Genomic DNA, 21,388 nt, shown 5'->3' on the forward strand with positions numbered 1-21,388 from the left:
CCAGCAACACGGGGCCACACAGTGACTCATCAGACCACAGACATATACACGCAGGCACACACACACACACAGACATATGTAGGCGCACGCGAACGCACACTGATACCCTCCCCCTTGACACACACTCATGCACACACCCTGCCTCCCCACCTTAGCTAACACAAACTGACAGACCGTCACAAATGTGCAGTGCCCCGGAGACTGCAACCTGTGGTGGGTTTTTTCAATGTATGATTTTTTCCTGATTTAACAGAGAACTCAGGTGATCCTCACACATCCACACCCACATCAAGCCTCTGCCAAAGACGTCCGCCGCACTGACGTGAACCCAAGTCAGTGGTGCCAAAATAATAGACTTTAACAGCAACCGTCACTTAATTCAGACATATATAGATATGATATCTAGATAGATAGATTCATTTTGGACGAGATTCATTTTGGACGAGGACGATGTAAGTTTGATACAAGGGGACTGTTTCACATTCAAAAATGACATTCTCACTCATTTTCCTGCCACATGTGGTCAGAGATATAGTGGGTGTGTGTCGTGAGTCACGGTGCAGTACTTTAGTACGCTTTAGGAGTTGATTGGTCCATCTTTATGTAAACTAGGCTGCATTAGAGAGGGCATGCCTAGCCCAAATGCTACAGCACAGAGTGCTATTACACAGCAGCATAATATAGTGCTCACACACACACACACACACACACACACACACAAACACACACACACAGAGTCTGTATGGCCACTTCCTGGTTGGTGGAAGTTCTGCAGAACCTAGACCCAAACACAGCCTCAGACGCTCACTAGACTCAACCACCATGGACACTCAGCATGGACCATCACCACGGTCACTGGCCAAGGACACTCACCATAGACTCTTGTCACCATGCACATTCACCCACACTCACACTCACCACAGACACTCACTACAGACACTCATCACAGGCACTCATCACTCTCATTCACCATGGACACTCATCACAGACACTCATCACAGGCACTCACCACAGACACTCATCACAGGCACTCATCACTCTCATTCACCACAGACACTCACCACAAACACTCATCACAGGCACTCACCACAGACACTCATCACTCTCATTCACCACAGACACTCACCACAGACACTCATAACTCACATTCACCATAATACCACACGACTAGATTGATTATTGCTGCATCCAATTTGTATTATTTCTGCATATACAATATTTCTCAACTGAGCACTTGAGGTGCTAATGGGTACCAAAGTACCATAACCCAAACCTGAACGCATGAGGTAATTTTACAACGAACAAACATTTCAGTTTTAACACAAAATCAATGTCAGGGTCACCTCAAGGTAATTCAGGTCCAAATGTCCCCACAGCCGATTACGTGTGAATTCAAATACAAATTCCATATTTTCTATAAAACATCATATAATTCTATATTATATATATGACCACATGCTAGGCAGTCAAACAGCACTGCTAAACTGGTGTCCATGCCAACCAAAGCTCTCTTAAGCCTGGCAGAAGTGGACTCAGTCATGTGACCGTGGTGTCATCAGAAGAGGCGGGGCTGGAGGCGGGGCAGGAGGCGAGCTCAGACAGCAGGAAATGCAGCAACAGAGAAAACCTACTGGAGTTCACAGGCTTACAATGAAAATAGTGCAGATTTGTAGTGAAAGGGACATTTTGCACACACACACACAGTTAGAGTGGTCCTGTAAAAAGAATCCTCAACCGGTTAAACACAGAGAGTCCTCAACAATTATCATTATTGTCAAGACAAAAACAATGAGTGAAACACATTGTGAAACACAAGCCACACACATACACTCCATACAATGCACACATGTGCGCACACACAAACATGTGCACTGCCCCCCCCACACACACACCCACACACACACACACACACACACTTGAGCATGGCCTGATAAGTGCATGCTGTTACCCAGCACATCCTGAACAATGGACGTCCTGAACCATGGACCCTCATGCTTGACCATCTAGGTCTCACCCTAATCAAGTGCTGACCTTCTACTGAAGCCCATAGCAGGTCCAGAGCAAGGAACCAACCAATTGTGTAGGTTACGTACTAGTTAGACACACTCACAGCCACAGGATCATGTGTCCTGTGTTCTTATATAAACAAATGTGCAAAGAAGGGGTGAAGAGGGAGAATAGACATTTGGAGAAAAGGAGAGAAAGAGATAATCTCAGTGAATGAGAGAAAAGGAGTGACATGCTTCAGATAAGCTGTAGAAAGACCATGATGACCAGCCACTCCATGAAGACCAGCCACTCCATGTAGACCAGCAGTTCCATAAAGATTCGCTACTCCATGAAGTCCAGCTTCTCCATAAAGCAGAAGCTGTTTCAGGTGGTTTCATTTTACACAAGGGGCCTGAGGGTCACCCACACTCTCCCTATCCGTCCTGGTGTTGCTGGAGAAAGAACAAGACAGGGTGAGAGTGGAAAAAAGAGGGAGCAAGTGAGAGACAGAGGGAGGGAGGATAGAGAGAGGGAGAGAAAGAGGGAAAGGGAGCAAGTGAGGAGTAAAAGAAATGGAGAAGGAGAGTGAGGTAGAGAGAGACAGAGGGTTTAGAGAGAGAGAGAGAGAGAGAGAGAGAGAGAGAGAGAGAGAGAGAGAGAGAGAGAGAGAGAGAGAGAGAGAGACACACACAGAGACAGAGAGAAGGCTGTGTATATGTGTGCTGTCTGCTGTAATGGCGTCCCACCGAGCTAGCCGGTGAGCAGTTCAGTCTTGTGGGGGACACTCGGGAGGAGTGAAAGTTAAGACTGCAGGCCTAGATCTGTCTCTTCACATCAAACCCACCTCCACAAACACACTGCAACAATGAGATAACACAAGTCATCAGACGATGGAACGTAGTACACACTGCGTTCCGAGGAGTACACACACACACACACACACACACACACATGTATCCTCATCCAGCCTATAAACACTCCGCCCTTCACTGTCCTTCTCTTTGAACCGATCTCCACTATTAACACACACCACACGACATGAACGAACCACGCTGACCCACATCAGTGAAGGCACCAGAAACATTAAAAATCACAGTTTGAGGGACGGACTAACAACCCCAGCATGGGCCGCCCCAACCCACAGATCCTCCCAGACCAGCGCGGAGGAGCTAACCGCACCACACCGGTTGCCCCGTTTGATCAGGGATGTGTTTGGATGCTTTTTAGGTCAGCTTACGCAAAGGTGACACCGCTAAAAAAAGGATGGGTTATTGGGCGTCTGCACCAGACAGGAACTCGCTCCAGAACCCAAGAACGAGCAGAACCAGAACTCCAGAGCTGCTGGTTCTTTGCACTCATGTCTACTGAACAAATACCTTCATGTGCTTAATGTTTTACACACATATATACGTGTACACACGTGTGCACACACACATATATACACGTACACACGTGCGCGCACACATATATACATGTAGACATGTGTGCACACACACACACACACATATACACGTATACATGTGTACACACACATACTAGTGGTGGGACGCGTTAATTTCGATTAATTAATTACATGGAAAATAACAAACTAAAAAAATTAACGCATCTTAACGCATTTAACGCATGAGACACTTGCACCGTGGAATGTTTCTCAGTGCACGAGTTCCAGGCATAGTTGCCAGGTTCACGGTTTTCATGACAAATTAGGCTTGTTTGAAAGTCCAGCCGTGGGTAAAAATTCTGGGGTTTTTTGGGCTACTTTTGAGTTGGGCTACCGCAGGAGTTACAAGTCAACACTAAGAATCGATCACGATATAATACTAAATTTGCCACACAGACACACACATGAAAACACATACATACACACTCGTGTGCACACACATATAACCATACACCTGAGCACACACATACACACACACACATACAGACATACGCGTGCGCGGACACACACACACACACATATATATACACGCACACACAGGTACACCCAGAAACAAGAGCACAAATACACAAACATACATGCACACACACATAACACACACGGTATTGCATCTGAAACTGCACTGTGAAATTCAGGAAGGCCAAAACATCTGCAGGCCGGTAGATTCTCCACTCTCTTCCTCCGTCTGATCGCAGGGTTCCTTCTGCACGTTCCTGCGGACCACCGGACGCCATCTCTGCTCGTCCACGCGCTCCGTGAAACCCCAAAGGGTTGCCATGCCAACCCAAGCTCACCTCAGCCCCAGCGGAAGGGGGGGACATGTTTGATCATGTGACCGCAGTGTCATGGAGGAAGGCGGGGCGATAGGAGGTAGGAGGCCTCGTCTTTATTAGGGCTCGGTCTGCTCAAGAAGACACGGCATTGGCACGTGATAGAAGCTCACACAGGTGACAGAGATACGAGGTCTTCTACACACTGTACCCAAGACTGTCCACTGTCCACAGGTCACTGAAACACAGGGTGATGCTCTTCTGGACGGCAGCGGGGTGGGGAGGTACACACAGTGATATGTAAGGGGATCTCGCTTAAATACTCACACCCATACCATCACAAAAAGAAGGAAAGACATAGAGAAAGGGTCTCCTAGTGTCAAATAAGAGAAAGACAGACAGAGAGAGGCAGACGGACAGATACAGACAGACAGAGAGACAGACAGACAGAGAGAGAGAGAGAGAGAGAGAGAGAGAGAGAGAGAGAGAGAGAGAGAGAGGGTACAGGCAGTGATTTCTAAAAGGTCAAACGACACAAAGACCAATTTACTTTGTGATGTCTCTCTCTTTCTTCTATTTACCTCAGCTTCTTTATTTACCTCAAACCACATCATCTCCAGAAAGTGAATGTGAGCTGTGTGCACATTTGTGTGTGGGTTTGTGTGCATGTGTGTGTGCATTGGGGGATGTGATATTTACAGTCACTTGTTACATTGGTCAAGAGCTACAGGAGATTGTGAGAAATATTGGCACACGACTGGATCAAATGTCAGCAACACGCAGCCACACCAGTAGTTTATTTTAGAACAGACATGTCGTGTTTCATGTGTATGGGAGTGGGGGTGAGAGGGCTGGATGGGTTGCGTGACTAATAACGTACCAGTAATGCACCAGCCATAAATCGGTTTGATCGGCAAGGTGCCGGAAATCGGCGCCGACACGGTTACCTCGCTGAACGGATAGTCGGAGAAACAACGCAGCGAGATTGCGCACTGATCATTGAGTTACGCTGGTTTCAGCACCGTGGACAGCGCTCTTTCCAGCTCCGTTCGCAGCTCTAAGCGTGAAAAGGAGAGGGGGGCGGGGGGAGAGGGGTTTCCCTCAGCGATATCTGGAGCTCCGCTCCTCCATTGCTACATATCACCTTCCTAACGGATTTTTACAAAAGGGGTTGTCACCGATCAAGAATGCAACACCAACCATGGCGAGGAAGACAGCCAAACCGTGGCCATTTAATCGAATTTCCCTCTAACCTCTCTCTCTCTCGTTCTCTCTCTCTCTCTCTCTCTCTCTCTCTCTCTCTCTCTCTCTCTCGTTAGTTTGAGAGATATCGACCACAGAATACCGCCGCTCAGCAACGCCACGGTTACATTTCCGCTTCGTTTTCTTTCATGACACAAGCGAGAAGAAAATAGCCGTTCCCTGCGTTCAGACAGATACTTCAAACTGTACACCTCACAAGCAAATGGTTTAAATAAAAACATACTGTCACTTAATCCTAATTTGGTGGCAAGAAACGACAAAAAGATCACCGGTAAACGTTGACGAACGTCTGCATTCATAAGAGAACCGCGCAGTGTGGCGAACTCGCATTCTACCCACGAATCTGCGCGTGCCTCCCTGATGCTGCCTCGCGCTGTCGGCTGTCATTCACAAATCAGTCACATATCTTTCACTGTTATCTGTCGCCCTGCGACTGTAAATTACTACACGATGCAGGAAATCACACATTTTCCTAAAGATGTTAAATCGAGTGGTGATAGATGATATAAAACGTTCAATCCTTCTGCACTGTCCACCCTGACGACTGTGCCGAGTTCTCCACGGTCAGATGTAATTTTCAGGATTGATGAGCTGATACGGGAAAATGAATAATTCAACACACAAAACTGTTTCATCACAAGGAAAACGAGACGCAGTCGTCAAAAAGAACACAGCGCATCCCCGCCAGAATGCCTTATATTATTGTTTTCCGCCTAAGGCGTTGACTGCCACATTAAATTGTATGGGTGAGGCGAAAAGAGGCTTTAGATCTCCGTGGGTTTCCAGCACCGCTGCAACAGCAGCTCGACACACACATACGCCGTCACACAACATCCCAGAGATGTGAAGCTCGGGACTCCACACCGCTGGCCAACAACTGGACACACACCCTTTGGTTCCGACAAAGAAAGATTACAACCACTTCATGTAATTTTGCATTTACCTGTCAGGACGCCGACCCGGATTTGGTGGTCGTGGTTTGTTAAAATCATCCCGTCTGACGCCATAGTCACCAGCGCTGTCGCCCGCACTGAGAACTCCAGGCAGAGTCGAGCGTCGAGCGAATCGAACCGCGGAGGGGCGGGGCAAGAGCCAGGACGGCCAGTCAGACTAGAGTAGAACAGCAAAGATCCAGAGACGGCACGCATATCACATATAGACGGGCCCAGTCGATAGAAATGCGGGGGCTGCTTAAACAGCCAGCATCACTCGCCTGGCTGCCTGCCACGTTCCTAGTGTGTAGGCTATTCCAGATTAATTCTTATGAAGAGAGCTATCGATTCCTTCTAAGGACTTTCAGGAAATCTTAAAGCTACGTTCTCCCAGTTAAATACCCAGGTTGGCATGCCACTGTTATGCCAGTCGCATTTTATTATATTTTTTCTTCATTTTTTAATTTTGCATATTGAAACAATGGCCGTCTCAAATGCTTTCAGCCGTAAATCCTACCACGTCCCGAAGCAAAAGCCACTCTCCTATTTATAGTATGTATCCATGCTTCCATATTTGCCACTTGTTTATTCTGGCGGAATAAAGACAGAGATAGCTGGCCTTCTCTTCCTGCCGTCTGGATTCATTATTAATGGAAAGCCACGTGCTGGAGCGCCTTTTTCGGCCCGTGAACTAGGACAGAGCGCTCGAGCCGACTTCTGCACTCCTGCCACATGGAACAGTTCAGACTGAATGTGCGACTTTAGAGTGGTGCTTGAAACACGAGCATATGAGTGAAGGAGTGATAGACGGGGAGAGAGAGAGAGAGAGAGGCCATAATCCTGGAAGACTGTAATAAAAACGTCCACAAGTTGGTACGGCCAAATAAGAGGGTGTATATTCAAACAGACTTACAACCGTACAGGACAGAGTCAGTGAACAGCTTAGTGGTCGAACTCTTAAGGTCCGCTCTTATTACCGCTTGTACATGTCTGAACCAGGGTTCGAATTACGGGGGGGATTGGGGGGGTCAGACCCCCCCCGTTTAAGGCATCAACCCCCCTAAAGGGGCAAAACCAATAATTTGGGGGGGGGGGGGGTCAAAACATTTAAATGTACTTCTCACATATAATGTTAAATACTACAAAAAAAATGCAGTGTCTATGGCTGGAAGAATATTCTGATACGATTTCAAGCACCCCTAAAGTGGATCATACCATTCCGTGTTAATAGCCATTCGCGTTTGCCTGCCTGACTCATTATCGGTCAGGTGATGTAATGGATTTATCATTTACGTGCTGTAGACATTACAGTAAGAAAGCAAGACACTGTAAGGATGGTAAGACTTCAGTTTACTGAAGCACGAGCTTGCGCTGTACTGGTTTTCATTTACACCCTGAAAAAAACTTGACCCCCCCAATTATCATTGTATAATTCGCACCCTGGTCTGAACACTATTCGTATAGTAGAAACACGTCAGTTTCAGAGAATAAAGCAGATGACCAGAGTGGTATAGTAACGAAGTAGAACTACTTCACTACAGTACTTAAGTACTAAAATGCTGTATCTGTACTTTGCTGGAGTATTATTTTTTTCTCCTACTTCCACTTTTACTTCACTACATATTTTCCATCAGTTTAATACTTTTACTGCGATAAATTTTTTACGTGCTGTATAGTTACTCGTTACAACTATAAACATGGTAGTTGGTGCTGTCACCGGGTCAAGCGATCAGGCTGTCTTATGAGAAAACTGCGCATGCTCCGGTCGCGTCTCGTTTACTGTGCTGGTGCCTTCACTCAACACTTGAGCTTCGTAATCTAGGTTCACTTGAGACGTCGAGATTGCCGCAAGGGTCCGCGCTGCAAAAATGACGCAATCGCGGTGGCTCCGCCCACACGCGTTGGCCGCGCGTGGTTGCGTTGCGAGGTCGTGCACCTCTCGATTTTTGTGCGTGCGAAGTTACAAGGTGGAATTCATGCACTTGTACGGCACTTTGAAGGTCCATTTTCAGTATTTTCCAGCACCTTCAGCTTAATTTACATATTTATACAAATACACATATACTCAAAATAATTCCAAATAATTCGCTTTTTATCTTATTAAAAGAGATGGTACCGTGTTTGGTAACAGCAGAAGAACAGCATAAGTGCTGCATAATAAGCTTGTTGGCATTTTAATGTACATATATTGGCACCTTCCACACCTTCAACATCGAGTGATCGTGGCGGTGAGGGTGAGGAAGGAGCCCACCCTGGCCCTACCTGTGACGCTGGGTGCAGGTGGAATGACGAGGCACGAAGTCCAGCTCTACACAGCAACGTAACGTTTATTCTTACACACAACGAGTAGCGCTGACAGCGCACATATAACACAAACACACTCACGTGTGAGACTTAGACAAAGACGAGCACGGGACACTGTGCGAACGCACACTAAATAGACAAACCATATAATCCCTGAGTGATGACGAGACGAATCACAGGTGAAACTGATGAACACTCGGACAAACCCACACCCACGATGACACACAGACGCAGATGACTGGACGTAGACGACATAAACACACGCCCAGGCGGTGGGGTTAGGAGCTGCACCGTGGCACTACCTAGAGACAGTGTTTGCGTTTGCTGGAGCGAAAGTAAATTCCTATAGGATGAAGTGCCATCTCTGCCTCCCTAAAGAGGGTGAAATATTGGCCTTCAAAAATTCACCTTCGAACTTGAAGAAACACATCAATGTCAGTTATAAATATAACGCACAGAAGACACACCAGCTTTAGCTGTCAGTAAGCGCTAGTTAGGTTAGATATCTTAGCTAACTAACCTAATTATGTTCATGGTGTGCAGCAGTATTCACTTAACATTAGCTGGCAATCATAAAGGTGATGTCACGCTGAGTTGTGTTTTTAGCAACAGTAAACCGTGTCTCTTTTCATGCTGACTAATCATGTGCCCATTTTTATAGTGTAGTGTTTTTAGAGGATAGGGCATTTATTGATGGTAAACGCAGGGCAGTAGGCTCACCCTTACTGTGCATTCACACCGAAAGCGATAAAATCGCTCTCTGTCGCCGAGTCGCTAGCATCGCATTGCGTGGGGGCGTGTCCAACATCACGCCGGCATGCAGCATGTGACAGATATTCAAATCACGTTTTTAAAGCAGGATGCAGTATTTATTTATTTTAATCTATTGATGACAGGACACACGATTATACAGGAGTGCGTGTATAAAACATAGTGTGTGTATAAAACACATATAGTATATAAACCTAAAATGTTTATGTAATTTTTTTACTTTTTACCCCAGACCCGAAGATCAAACAGGAATAAGAAAAATCATAACCAATAATAGGGTATATGCTAATTTATTGCAGATGTTTTTTAACAAATGAACAGTATTCCCTCCAAAAATAAACATTTTGTACTGTAAATAAACAGGGACACATCGTAAAGTGCGGGACAGCCACTATCAATCTCTCCTCCATTTTGCAATAGGAGCAAATAATCAGTAGGAACCAAAGTCAAAGGTGCAGTTTTGGAGGAGGGTGCAAATATACTTTCTGATTGGTAGTCGCCGCCGCACGTCACTGCTCATTTGCATAAAGTTGAGCCGAGCTCAACTTGTTCGCGTCACTCGATTCGCTCAATTCGCGTTGCATTGCTGGGTGTCGCTCACTCTCATTGAAAATGAATGACTTCCTGTCGCCATGTAGCTCTCGTCGCTTTCGGTATGAGCGCACAGTTAGAATCCAACGGACGGATTTTACGTCCAAAATACACCTTGTTTTCTCAGCAAAATTAAGGCAAACTTGTACTTCTGCGTCAAACCTATGACATAGTGGGACATAGGTTATCTGTTTTTTGTGTACGAAGTGTTAAGCCCAGTTTATTTTTAGTTGCTACTTGTTTGTACATACATATGTTGTATTTGTGGTCTTTGACATCTTTGATCTGTAAGTGATATATAAAAACAATTGATAATTAAACTTTGACGGCTTTCTTTAATTAATTCAAAACACAATATTGAGCTGAATCATACACTTATTAAACTATATGTAGCCCACGGTTAAACCCATAACCCTAGTCTAATATATTGAAATATGTTTTGTTAAAATACACTGTAAAAAGATTACTGTGAAATTTACAGTAACTTACTGGCAGCAATTAGCTGGTAAGTTGCTGTAATCAATTTCACAGTATGCATACTGTACATTTAATCACAGTACTTCTTACTGTAATTTTTTATCACAGTAAAATTACTGTATTTTCTATTACAGTAATTATTAAACTACTGTAAGAGCTTTACAGCTTAAAATTACTGTATTCATTTTAATATAGTAAATTAATTACTGTAAAAAGGATTATATACTGTAAAATGAAGATGACATCATGGTCTCACAAAATTCAATTTATTGTATTGCTTTGAATATTTAAACACATTTTAGAACATTTGAACATTTAAATACAAGGTACAATATTAAATGTGGAACTGTATAAAAACACAAAAAACTTTAGAAATAAAAACAGTTAAATTCCCCTTTCTGGGCTGGGGAATCCTTGAATTGGGTCTGAAAAGTCACTAAATATAGCGACAAAGTTGGCAACACTGGACTTCCGTACTTGGTACTCACGGCTAGCAAAAAAATGAGTGATGAGCTTCACTAGCTAGCTGGCACAGCAACACATAAATGCTAGCAAACACTAACGTTTATGCAGTCACGTTACTCCTACAGCAAACTGATGATGTTATCCACTAAATGTCACAAAATAACAAATTCCATCAAAATGTCATATACAATGAGTAGGTTTTGGTAATTTAATGCACATTAGCAGCTAAAGGAATGTGTCTCTCTAACGGCTCCCTCTCCCAGTGCAGTGTAGGATTATGTAGCAGAGCAGCACCTTAGAATGGTGGAAGTGAGAGCTGATAAGCACCGGGTTCATTTACACTATTGGAATAAATTGATGAAAGCAAAGCTTTCAATGCTATTTATCTCGCTTAGTACCAGTTACTACCTCGACACAGACTGATTGTTTATTAGCTGAAAGATGCAAGCTAAAAAAGACTCGGCGAGTAGCGTTAGCTGAGCTAACCATTAGCACTAGAAGACTGGCTGCTGGTGTATGTGCATAAATAAAAAACAGTGATTTCAATGCGGGTTAATATAAACCCGTGTTAATTTTCATCGAGGGTTTATATATATATAGTTATACAGCGAACTACACAGCATGTATCAGCTATGAAGGAAATAAAGACATTATCCTCTGTCTGTGTGGATGGTGCCTACCATTAGCAAAAGTGGATTTCTGTTTAAATTGCTGAATAGATCCCGCTCAAAATTACTGTATTATGATTCACAGCAAAATTATATTTACTGTAGAATTCACCCGCCACTGAATTTTGACCATGATGCTTTGCAGATTTACAGTACCATGCTGTAAACAGGTTCTACAGTAAGAATTTGATCATTTACAGTAATAATGCTGTGAAAACTACAGTAACATGCTGTAAACAGGTTCTACAGTAAGAATTTGATAATTTACAGTAATAATGCTGTGAAAACTACAGAAATTGATTACAGTGTATGTTCTAATTTGTGAGAGACTTTTAAGCTGGCAGGGTGTAGCTAAATAACTCCGTTATTATGCCAGTGTAGAGTGAAGTGTAGGGGAATCCCATTTGCTCGCAATACCTAACTTTACTGCCAGAGCTATGAACATTGGGTAAGAGACCATCAACCCTTTTCTTTAATCAGAATGGTCCTGTGGATCAGGGGAGGGGCCAGCACATACACCCACAAAAGCGCGGGCTTAGTCAGTCGGAATCGGAGTGAGATCGAGGGAAGATAGACACACCGAGATTTTACGTGGCTGTCGTGACTCAATAGCACTGTATTTGATGAGTTTCAGTTCTTTGTCTATGCAAAATAGTAATCTGCTGCCTGTCAGGTTTTAAGGAGCAGTAGAGCCACCCTGCTGAAGTAGTGTTTATAAGGGTGAGTTTAATTGAAGTTTCAGCAATATTAGCATTCTGCTAACCGTTAGCGCTAGCTATTTTGCCGTTCAGAGGCGAGCGTGTTGAACAGTAGACTGTACGTTTGCCGGTTTGCTAGCCGTGTGGGACAAGCCGCTAGCTGATAGAGCCCTGGGTTACCATAACACTCAGGGTTCCTCAGTCTAGCCTCCGCGGGACTTAAACGCCGCCCGATAGCGCTCCAAGTTATGGAAATGCTCGAAGTTCCTCGGGTGACCCACCATTACCATCTCCACTGTGGGTCAGGTTCCGGAAGATACTGAGATCGGGGATAATGAGAAAACCCTGGAACAAATTAATGTTTTGGGGAGGGTGCGTGTAAGAGGGCGCTTATTTGAGCCACAGACCCACAGTCTGGTAGTACTGTGTGAGTGCAAAGGTAAGGTTAGTGCAGGGCATATACCCCGTGAGATACCCCCTTTAGATGGGAGTAGTCCGTGGCCACTTAGTGAACCTGATGATGTAACCCCTGTAGTAATGGCGACCAAAGACACCCCCCTGTCACTTCCAAATCAGTATCTAGCCCCTTAGAAGATCACCCCTACTCAGAATCTGCTCAGTCAGAGACTCCGTCGTCCATTCCTATGGAGACCTTTTTCAAGGTAGTTGAAAGGTCCGTGAGACCCTCATATGACAGCCATGTGTTCAGATGAGTAAGAGCCTCAGGGTTGCCAACTCTCACGCATTGAGCATGAGATACACGCATTTGACCGTTTTCACACGCTCTCACGCCACACTTCCGATATCTCACGCCGAAAAAACAATCTAGTCTATTTACCTCTGATCCATATCTATGATTCAATGAGTTACTAGTTCACTCTGGCGCCCTCCACCGGCGATCTATCGATCGCGATATAATACTTAATTTGTGTCCATTTTACGTTCGCCGCCACCCCCCAAAGCCCCCCCCCCCCCCCCCCCATCAACAATTTACACTTGCCACCACTTCCAGGTTCAAATCTCACTCCAAGCGATGTTCAAAAGTTGGCAAACTTGGAGCCTTCTCAGGCATTGTCCTGACTCCAGCTGGTGAAGAAAGCCTTGATGTCTGGTTGGATCAAGCCAGACTGATGGTAGAGTAAATAGAGCTACCAGGTCGTGAAAAGAGAAAAAGGATAGTAGCGAGTTTAAAGGGTCCAGCTTTCGATATAGCCCAAGCAGTCCGGGCTAATGATCCTGATGCGACCCCTGAAGACTATATAGCAGCATTGGAGAAAGTATTTGGCTCTACAGAGTCTGGAGAAGACATGTACATAGCTTTCAGATCTATGCGACAGCACTCTGGAGAGAACCTGTCAGATTTCTTGAGATGAATTGAGCGAGCTCTAACCAAGGTCGTACAGAAAGGAGGACTTCTACCAACCCAGCGAGATTGGGGTTTGTATAGAACAACTGCTGAGAGGAGCCACCGAGTCACTGATGTTGGTGCAGTTACGCATCAGAGAGTGCAGAAACTGCCCTCCCAAATTCCTGAAGCTGTTAAATGAAGTATGTGAGGAAGAGGACAGGCAGCTGGTACGACAAAAGACCACCACTGTAACAGTGCGACAGTTTAGTGCCACTGAGGATACCCTGGCAAGTCCTTCTGAAACAGCCAAACTGCAAAATGAGATTGAGCAGCTAAAGGCAAAAATCTCTAAGTTGTCGAAGAAACCACAACATCTCCTCCTCCACCATAACCACCATTCACACTGCTCACATATGACTGCTCACCTACCCATCCGAGCTGTCATATTGTGAAGTTTGCGGACGACATAGCTGTGGTTGGACGCATCACAAACAGCGACGAGTCCAACTATAGACAGGGGGTGGAACATCTGGAGAGTTGGTGCAGTGACAACAACCTCTGCATCAACGTGAGTAATACAAAGGAGATGATTGTGGACTTCAGAAAGGGCAGTCACACACAAACACACACACCTGCATGTCGGAGGATCAGAGGTGGAGATTGTCTCCAGCTTCAAATACTTGGGTGTTCACCTGAGCAACAACCTCAGCTGGAGCAACAATACTTCTAGTCTGGTGAAGAAAGCTCATCAGCGACTGTACTTCCTCAGGCGGCTGAGACGATCTGGTGTTGGGAGCTCAGTCCTCACCACTTCTACAGGTGTGCGGTGGAGAGCGTCCTGTGCTCCAGCATCAACGTGTGGCACGGAAACTGCTCTGCGGCTGACAGGAAAGCTCTACAGATAGTGGTGAAGGCTGCACAGAGGACTGTTGGAGGGCCACCTGCATCATGAGGGACCCCACACACCCAGCTCACTCACTTTTTGTCCTGCTCCCCTCAGGCAGAAGGCTGAGGAGCATAAAGTGTAGGACAACCAGAATGAGGAGCAGTTTCATTCCGGAAGCTGTGAGACTCATAAACTCCACCTAACAAACTCACTGCTCTGACACTGTTCAAGTCACTTTACTCACTGTGGTCACTTTATTGAACTCTGGTCACTTTACATCATGTTGCTGCTATTGTGGACTTACTATTTTGCGCTTAAATTATGCCCTGTGTGTATATAGTATATATATATATATATTCTTCTAAAATACTAAAAATGCTTCCATTACTGCTCTTTACTTTAAATTGTTTTAGATAATTAATGTATATTTGTATTACCGGGACCTTGAGTATAAAAATTTTGTTCCACCCCATGCAAATGTGATGCGAATGACAATAAAAACTCCTTGAATCCTTGAAAACATTGGATGCTTCACAAGCCCATGTGGAAGATGAACCAAGGCAGCCTAACAAAACAGCCAACCAGGAAGAAAGGAACGTCGTCCAGTGTCTACAGGAACAAGTGACTGACGTGCAACACCCACTGGCAGTTACATTTAAAGATGCTACAAAAAAGGTCAGAAAAGTAAACAAAGCCATGATGCTACAGCAAGGTTTCCCAGTTCAGCCCAGAGAAACCCACAGGAAAGGGTTATGGAGATGAGTCGGAAAGAGACTTTTGTTACCGTTGTGGGGAAGATGGTCATGTGAGCAGGAGATATATGGCTGCCGAAGACCCCAGTAAGGTAATCTCCAAGCTGATTAATGCCTTAAAAAGACAAGAGACACACTGAAGATTCACCTGTCCAAACTGAACTCCCAGCAAGACATTGTAATGCCAAGATATGTAAAGTCAAGACCAAACGGTTTATACCGCCAAGCTTCCAAGTCTACCCAACGGCCTAGTGGGAAAGACTTCAGCTGTACTGCGTTGATGGACAGCGGCTCCACGGTAACCATTATTTTTGAACAATGGTACCAACAACATTTGCAACATATACCTCTCCAACCCATTTCTAGCCTCGCCATATGGGGTTTAGGAGACTCAAGCTATCCCTACAGAGGTTATGTGGCTGTTAGTATAGAGTTCCTTGAAGATGGAAAGTGTCAGAAGCCCAAGTCCATACTAGTCCTGGTCTGTCCAGACCCCTCAGGACCCAATCAAATGCCTGTCATCATTGGTACTAATGCAAGATCTTTTCATCATGGTCCAAGTGAGTCCCAACCCAAAGAGCACCATCGCCAAGCTCAGGTATGGCGTGCCAACACTGTTTCCGAACGCTGCAGAAATTCATGTCTGAAAAACAAGACAGTGGATGAATGTTCAGGACATGTCAAGTGGGTAGGTCCAGGCCCGCTGACCATCCCTGCTGGTGAAGCCTGCCATGCCGTTTGTAATGCCGTGGTTGGCCAGGGAGAGAAACCAAGCATCCTGGTCATTGACTCCCAAAGTCTGCTACCATCTGGTGTTACTTTACCTCCCTGTGTACTCCTTCCTCCTGACGTACAGCAAGACACTCTGTCATTATGGATAAAGAATGAGACTGTCAAAGATAGAGCCATTCCAAAGGGTTCTATTATAGCACATATCTACTGAGCTGATGTAGTGACTGAAGTTAAGGCTACGACAAGCACAAAAGGCAAGATTGACCCTAAGCTCTTCTGTTTCGGAGACTCCCATCCCTAAAGCATGGAAAGAAAGATTGCATAGATTAGCGCAATGGACCAACGTGTTCTCAGTGGATGAGTGGGATGTAGGCCTTGCCAAGGGGGTAGAGCATGAAATCCGCCTCAGTGATCCACGACCATTTAGAGAGAGTTGCCCCGTAGACTTGCACCTGCTGACCTTGATGATAGGGGTGCACGAAAAAATCGATTCGAGCTCGAATCGTGTTTCTAACATTGAACGATTCAGAATCAATTCTCATTTTCAAAAAAAAATGAGGTGCGGGTGTGCCTTCTCAGCCACCGTAGTTCTAGGCAAAACAAGGAAACAGCTTTGACTATGTACAGCAGGTATCACCAAATGGCGGACCGCGGTCCGGATCCGGACCCGAACGCCGTCCTGTCCGGACCCAATCACATTCCTGATCAACTGGATACGGACCCAAATGCCAAAAAAATTTTAACGGGAGACTATATTTTAAAACGGAGAATTTATTTTCAGACGAGTGTTACGGTCACCACCCATTTGAGTGTTACGTTCAACCCCCCCCGCTCAACAACTTTCGTTCGCCACCCCCCCCAGTTACAGTTACAGTGATTATAATTTAGTTCACTGAGCACTCTAGTTTTGTCCTAACTAGATATTTAGACATAATACTGCTGTAATACTGCCAAGTCATGTGGTCAGTGTTGAACTTCGGTATAGCCAGTGTGTATTATTTCCAATAATTAACACCCTTGAGCCACTGTGTCTTTGGACATAGATAATGCTGTGCCATTTGCTGTGATGGATAATGAAAGTCTAGCTCTTATTTATGCATAGAAACGTAAATAGACAATATCATCTGTATCGTCTTTATGCGCGGATAAACGAGGGGAGTCGGAATTCGACACAACACCGGCTGAAAGCCAAATCTGTTGCACATGAAATGCTACAGGCACCGTTCAGAAACTGATCAGTTCAGTTAAATGTATTCAGTTCAGTAGAGATATGCGGCTTTTAGAAATACGGTATATATATATGTATTTTTTTTCATCTGTGAAGTGGAAGTTCTGGTAGCTAGCGTAAGCCTACCCATTTAATTAAGATAACAGCACATTTATTTTTGGAAGCACTTTCGTATATTTTTAATTTTTGTGATTTGTTAAGGAAAAAAGTGTAATTTTGTTTCTGGAAGTGGCATGTTCTCAGAAATAGGCAGCTAGCCTAAGCCTAATTCTTGTACTAAGCAATTTGTAGGGTATTCTAAACTAAAGTTGTTCATAGGTCGGAGCTTTGTGGCTGACGCGTGATTCAGGATCCAAAAAAGCGATATATTCAACCAAAGTCACATTTATATTTTTTTATTTGAAACAAAAAAGTAATAAAAAACGAATACAAACGAAACTTTGCCTTTTAAGCTTCCACTAATTTTCCAGTGTGACTACATCCACGGTACGCTGTACGGTCCACGTATGGTCAGAAAACCGTGAGGCTCCAACCTTCCTTCTCCCGTGTCTCTCTAACTACAATGTCCACTGCCCTAGCCCACTTGTGTCATTAAAGGTTAATTACGTCACTTCCTAAAATTACTTTCATTCCACATTTAACCTTTTGCGTATATTTTTACAAAAAATTATGAAATATATTAAGCATAAATTTAAATCAGTAACAAATATATTACATATTATAATATGAAACATGAATATTATGATAATATATTATAATATGATACATGAATATTAAATACACATAATATGGGGCAAACTCTGAACTAGGCATAAAAATAGGCATCTGGCGCCTACACAATTTGTTGTTCTTACAGAAAGAGCTGTCACGTAGGGCTACGCCCCCCTCTCCTCGCTGTCACTCCAGTTACAGTGTCTCTGTTTCTCGTGTTTCTGTTGTTCCTTGCCCGTTTACCCCGCCTTGCTTGTCTGTTGCCCCGGTTTCTGTCTGTCTGCCACACTCGTGTCATGATTGTTGTCAGCTGTGTCTCGTTATGTTCCTTGTATATTATTCCCTGTATTACCCATGTCTGGATCGGTGGTTTTGTGTCTCTGTATTCATGCCAGTGTTTCGTAAGTACTTGTCTTCGCTGCCCTGTCGCTCTGTGTTTCAGTTTCCTGGTTGTTTCGTTTGTTTCTTTATTCTACCCATGTTTTGTTTCTAGTTATCGTTCTGTCATGCCTCTACGTGTTTTGTGTTCGGACTCCATATCTGATTTGACCTCCGCCTTCCTATTCGACCCTGAGTTTGGTATTCCCTTTATTAAATCTCGCTCTCCTCAGCGTTTGTGTCTGCCTCCTCACTCTGCAGCGCATGCTGCGTTACAAGAGCAATATTTTTGTATAATAAAACTTTTAAGTAGTGGCAAGTTCTGGCAGCTAGCCTAAGCCTACCAATTTTATTTATTTTACTACAGTTTTATTAGTTTAATGTAGTGTTCTGATAACTGTGAGCAGTTCAAGTAGCTTGAGTGTCAGCCTCAAATATATTGTGTTGTGTTTGTACAAGTTAAAACACATGTGCAATAATAAATAAATCAGACATATTGTCTTGGATTTACCTTTGTGTGTTTACATTATTGCAATATGTTGATAAAACATTTATAATTACAATATCTTTATAAATGTACTCCGCTTTCATGCCACCAGACCAAAGTAACTCCTGAGATCCTGAGAATCATTTTGAATCGGAAAATAATAGTTTTTGATTCGAATCGTGACCCCAAGAATCGATTCTGAATCAAATCGTGGGATTCACAAAGATTCGCAGCCCTACTTGATGATGTCCGCCGCCACCTGCAGGATCTGCTGGCCACAGGAATTATTAAGGAGTCTCGAAGCCCGTATGCTTCTGCTATAGTAGTCACCCGAAAGAAAAGCGGGAAGATCCGAATGTGTATTGACTATCGTACGCTGAATTCTCGAACTGTCCCAGATCAGTACACTGTCCCCAGTGTTAATTTCGTTGACGAATAATTTTTGTCATAGTTTTTGTCAACGAGCCTTTTTTTCATGACGAAAGCGAGACGATAACTAAATAAAAACTATACGAAGGGATAAAAACGATGACAAAATTAATGGACATTTTCATCAACGAACAAAAACGAGACGAAAATATTGGCCAGCGACGACATTCAATCAGATCTGATTTAGCTTTTGAGAAAGGTAGGGATAAGTTAATAAGAGATCCAACCGTAACTACTTTAGAGAGGTGGGACAAACTGGGTAACCGTCCAATCAGTACTAACATCTTCACATCGCACAGAACCCGAGAAGACCATACCAGCCTGTGAACTGTGGTCACTCATGAAATTCAACTCAAAGTTAACTCGAAGTTAACTATTTCTCATGTTAAATACTGAAATGCGATTAAAATGCGATTAATTTCAATTAATTAATTACAAAGCTTCCGATTAATTCGATTAATTTTTTAATCGCATCCCACCCCTAATATTTATACATATATATATATATATACATATACTCAAAATGATTCGAAATAATTAGCTTTTTATCACATTATTTAATGATTGTTTATTTTCAAAACGCCCAATCTTAACGTCTTCACGTTCTCTCATGTTTCGTCCTGGAATTATAAGAGGCTCGTATTTGTTAACATAATACAAGAGAACTGTTCAGTCAGACAGCTTGTGAAACGAAGTAGTTACAATTTCAAGCATTTTCAAGTACTTTAGCCTAAATTCCAGCACTTTTCAAACCTGGAACACAATGCAACTTTAAAATTCGTCAGGTAAATGTTTTTCCTTTCTTTTCTGTGCTCCAGATTTCTGTATTTACTTTAACTATCCACCACTGTATTTCCCACTGTTGGGCGGGTACCAGCCGGTTACGGGTGCTGGATCAAACCATTTTTCAGTGGGAGGCGGGGGTGTATGCACTTAATGGAAAATATGCAGATAGGTAAAAAAACATATATTTTAGCCATTGAGCTTATTTTGAGTACAGAATTTTATATTAATAAAAGATTTCAAGATTATTAAAAAATTATAGACTTTAAATAAAAAATAAATTACTGGGCTCTTTGATGGGCCCCCCTGGCCCTGGGGCCCGGGACAACAGACCCGGTTGTCCCCCCCCTGTCGATGGGGCTGCTGTTAGTGCATGCCTACAACTACTCGTAACGACTCTACTGGATATTCTCCATACCTTTTGATGTTCGGACGTGAGGCCTGGCTCCCGATCAACCTCTGTTTTGAGACACCATTACAGATTGAAGAAAGTCTTCACCATCAGCAGTATGTTGAGAAGCTACGGGGTAGCTACGGTGTTTCTCCGACTGCATCAGAGAAACAAATGTCATACGATGCTAGTGTACGCCTTCAAAAGCTTGAGGAGGGAGATTGCGTCCTCATCCTTGCTTTTGGAGAAAGTGGGAAGCTCAAAGACAAGTGGAGATCTGAACCCTATGTAGTGTTGGGAAAGTTATCCAACCTTGCTGTGTATCGCCTGCAGCCTGAAAGTGGGAAAAAGCTGATAAAGACCCTTCACAGAGATCATTTGTTGCCTGTGGGATGCCTGATTCGTTTGCTAGAAGCTGACAATGCCCAAGATGCCAGTCCCCCACAAGCTTCAGTGAGAAACACCAGACAAAACAAGCTACTCAAGAGAAACAGTGAACATTCTTTGAGAGAGAGAGCAGTAGTGAGCTGTCAGAGTCTGAAAAGGAGAGGTTCTACTCTAGGCCTACTGACCACTGGAGAAGTGAACTATCCCAGTTACAGACATTATTTCCTAAGAGAAATGTCCGGATCAGAGCTGACACCCTTAGTAATCCCAGTGAAGTGGAGGACAGCAGTGAGGAAGCTGAGCCAGCCGAACTTCCTGACGCAGAGTGTGTTAAGATGCAGCAGGAGGATGATGAGGAGGCTGTGGAGAGCAGTTCCAAATAAGTGCTGCCTGAACGGGGGGAGTGTCTTTGGTCCCTAGTGTGGGTGAAAGGTCACATCATGCAGGTAGTTTCTCAGAACCAGTTTCTGTACAGAGGTTTCCCTCAGTCCATACCTGTCAAGTGTC

The 21,388-nt window shown here is 44.0% G+C and overlaps 1 protein-coding gene across 9 annotated transcripts in view; it reads right to left on the bottom strand.

Annotated features, from left to right (window-relative positions):
* gphnb (gephyrin b) overlaps nucleotides 1-6,511 on the bottom strand; it is a 119,727-nt gene extending 113,216 nt beyond the window's left edge. For all 9 annotated transcript variants that reach the window (XM_077017690.1, XM_077017689.1, XM_077017688.1 and 6 more), the window contains exon 1: nucleotides 6,407-6,511. In XM_077017690.1, coding sequence (XP_076873805.1) covers nucleotides 6,407-6,470 — 64 coding nt within the window. In that variant the 5' untranslated portion in view covers nucleotides 6,471-6,511. The remainder of the gene's footprint in view (nucleotides 1-6,406) is intronic.
* Between the last annotated feature and the right edge of the window lie 14,877 nt (nucleotides 6,512-21,388).

The sequence above is a fragment of the Brachyhypopomus gauderio genome, chromosome 9 (genome assembly GCF_052324685.1).
Source record: "Brachyhypopomus gauderio isolate BG-103 chromosome 9, BGAUD_0.2, whole genome shotgun sequence".
Lineage (NCBI taxonomy): Eukaryota > Metazoa > Chordata > Actinopteri > Gymnotiformes > Hypopomidae > Brachyhypopomus > Brachyhypopomus gauderio.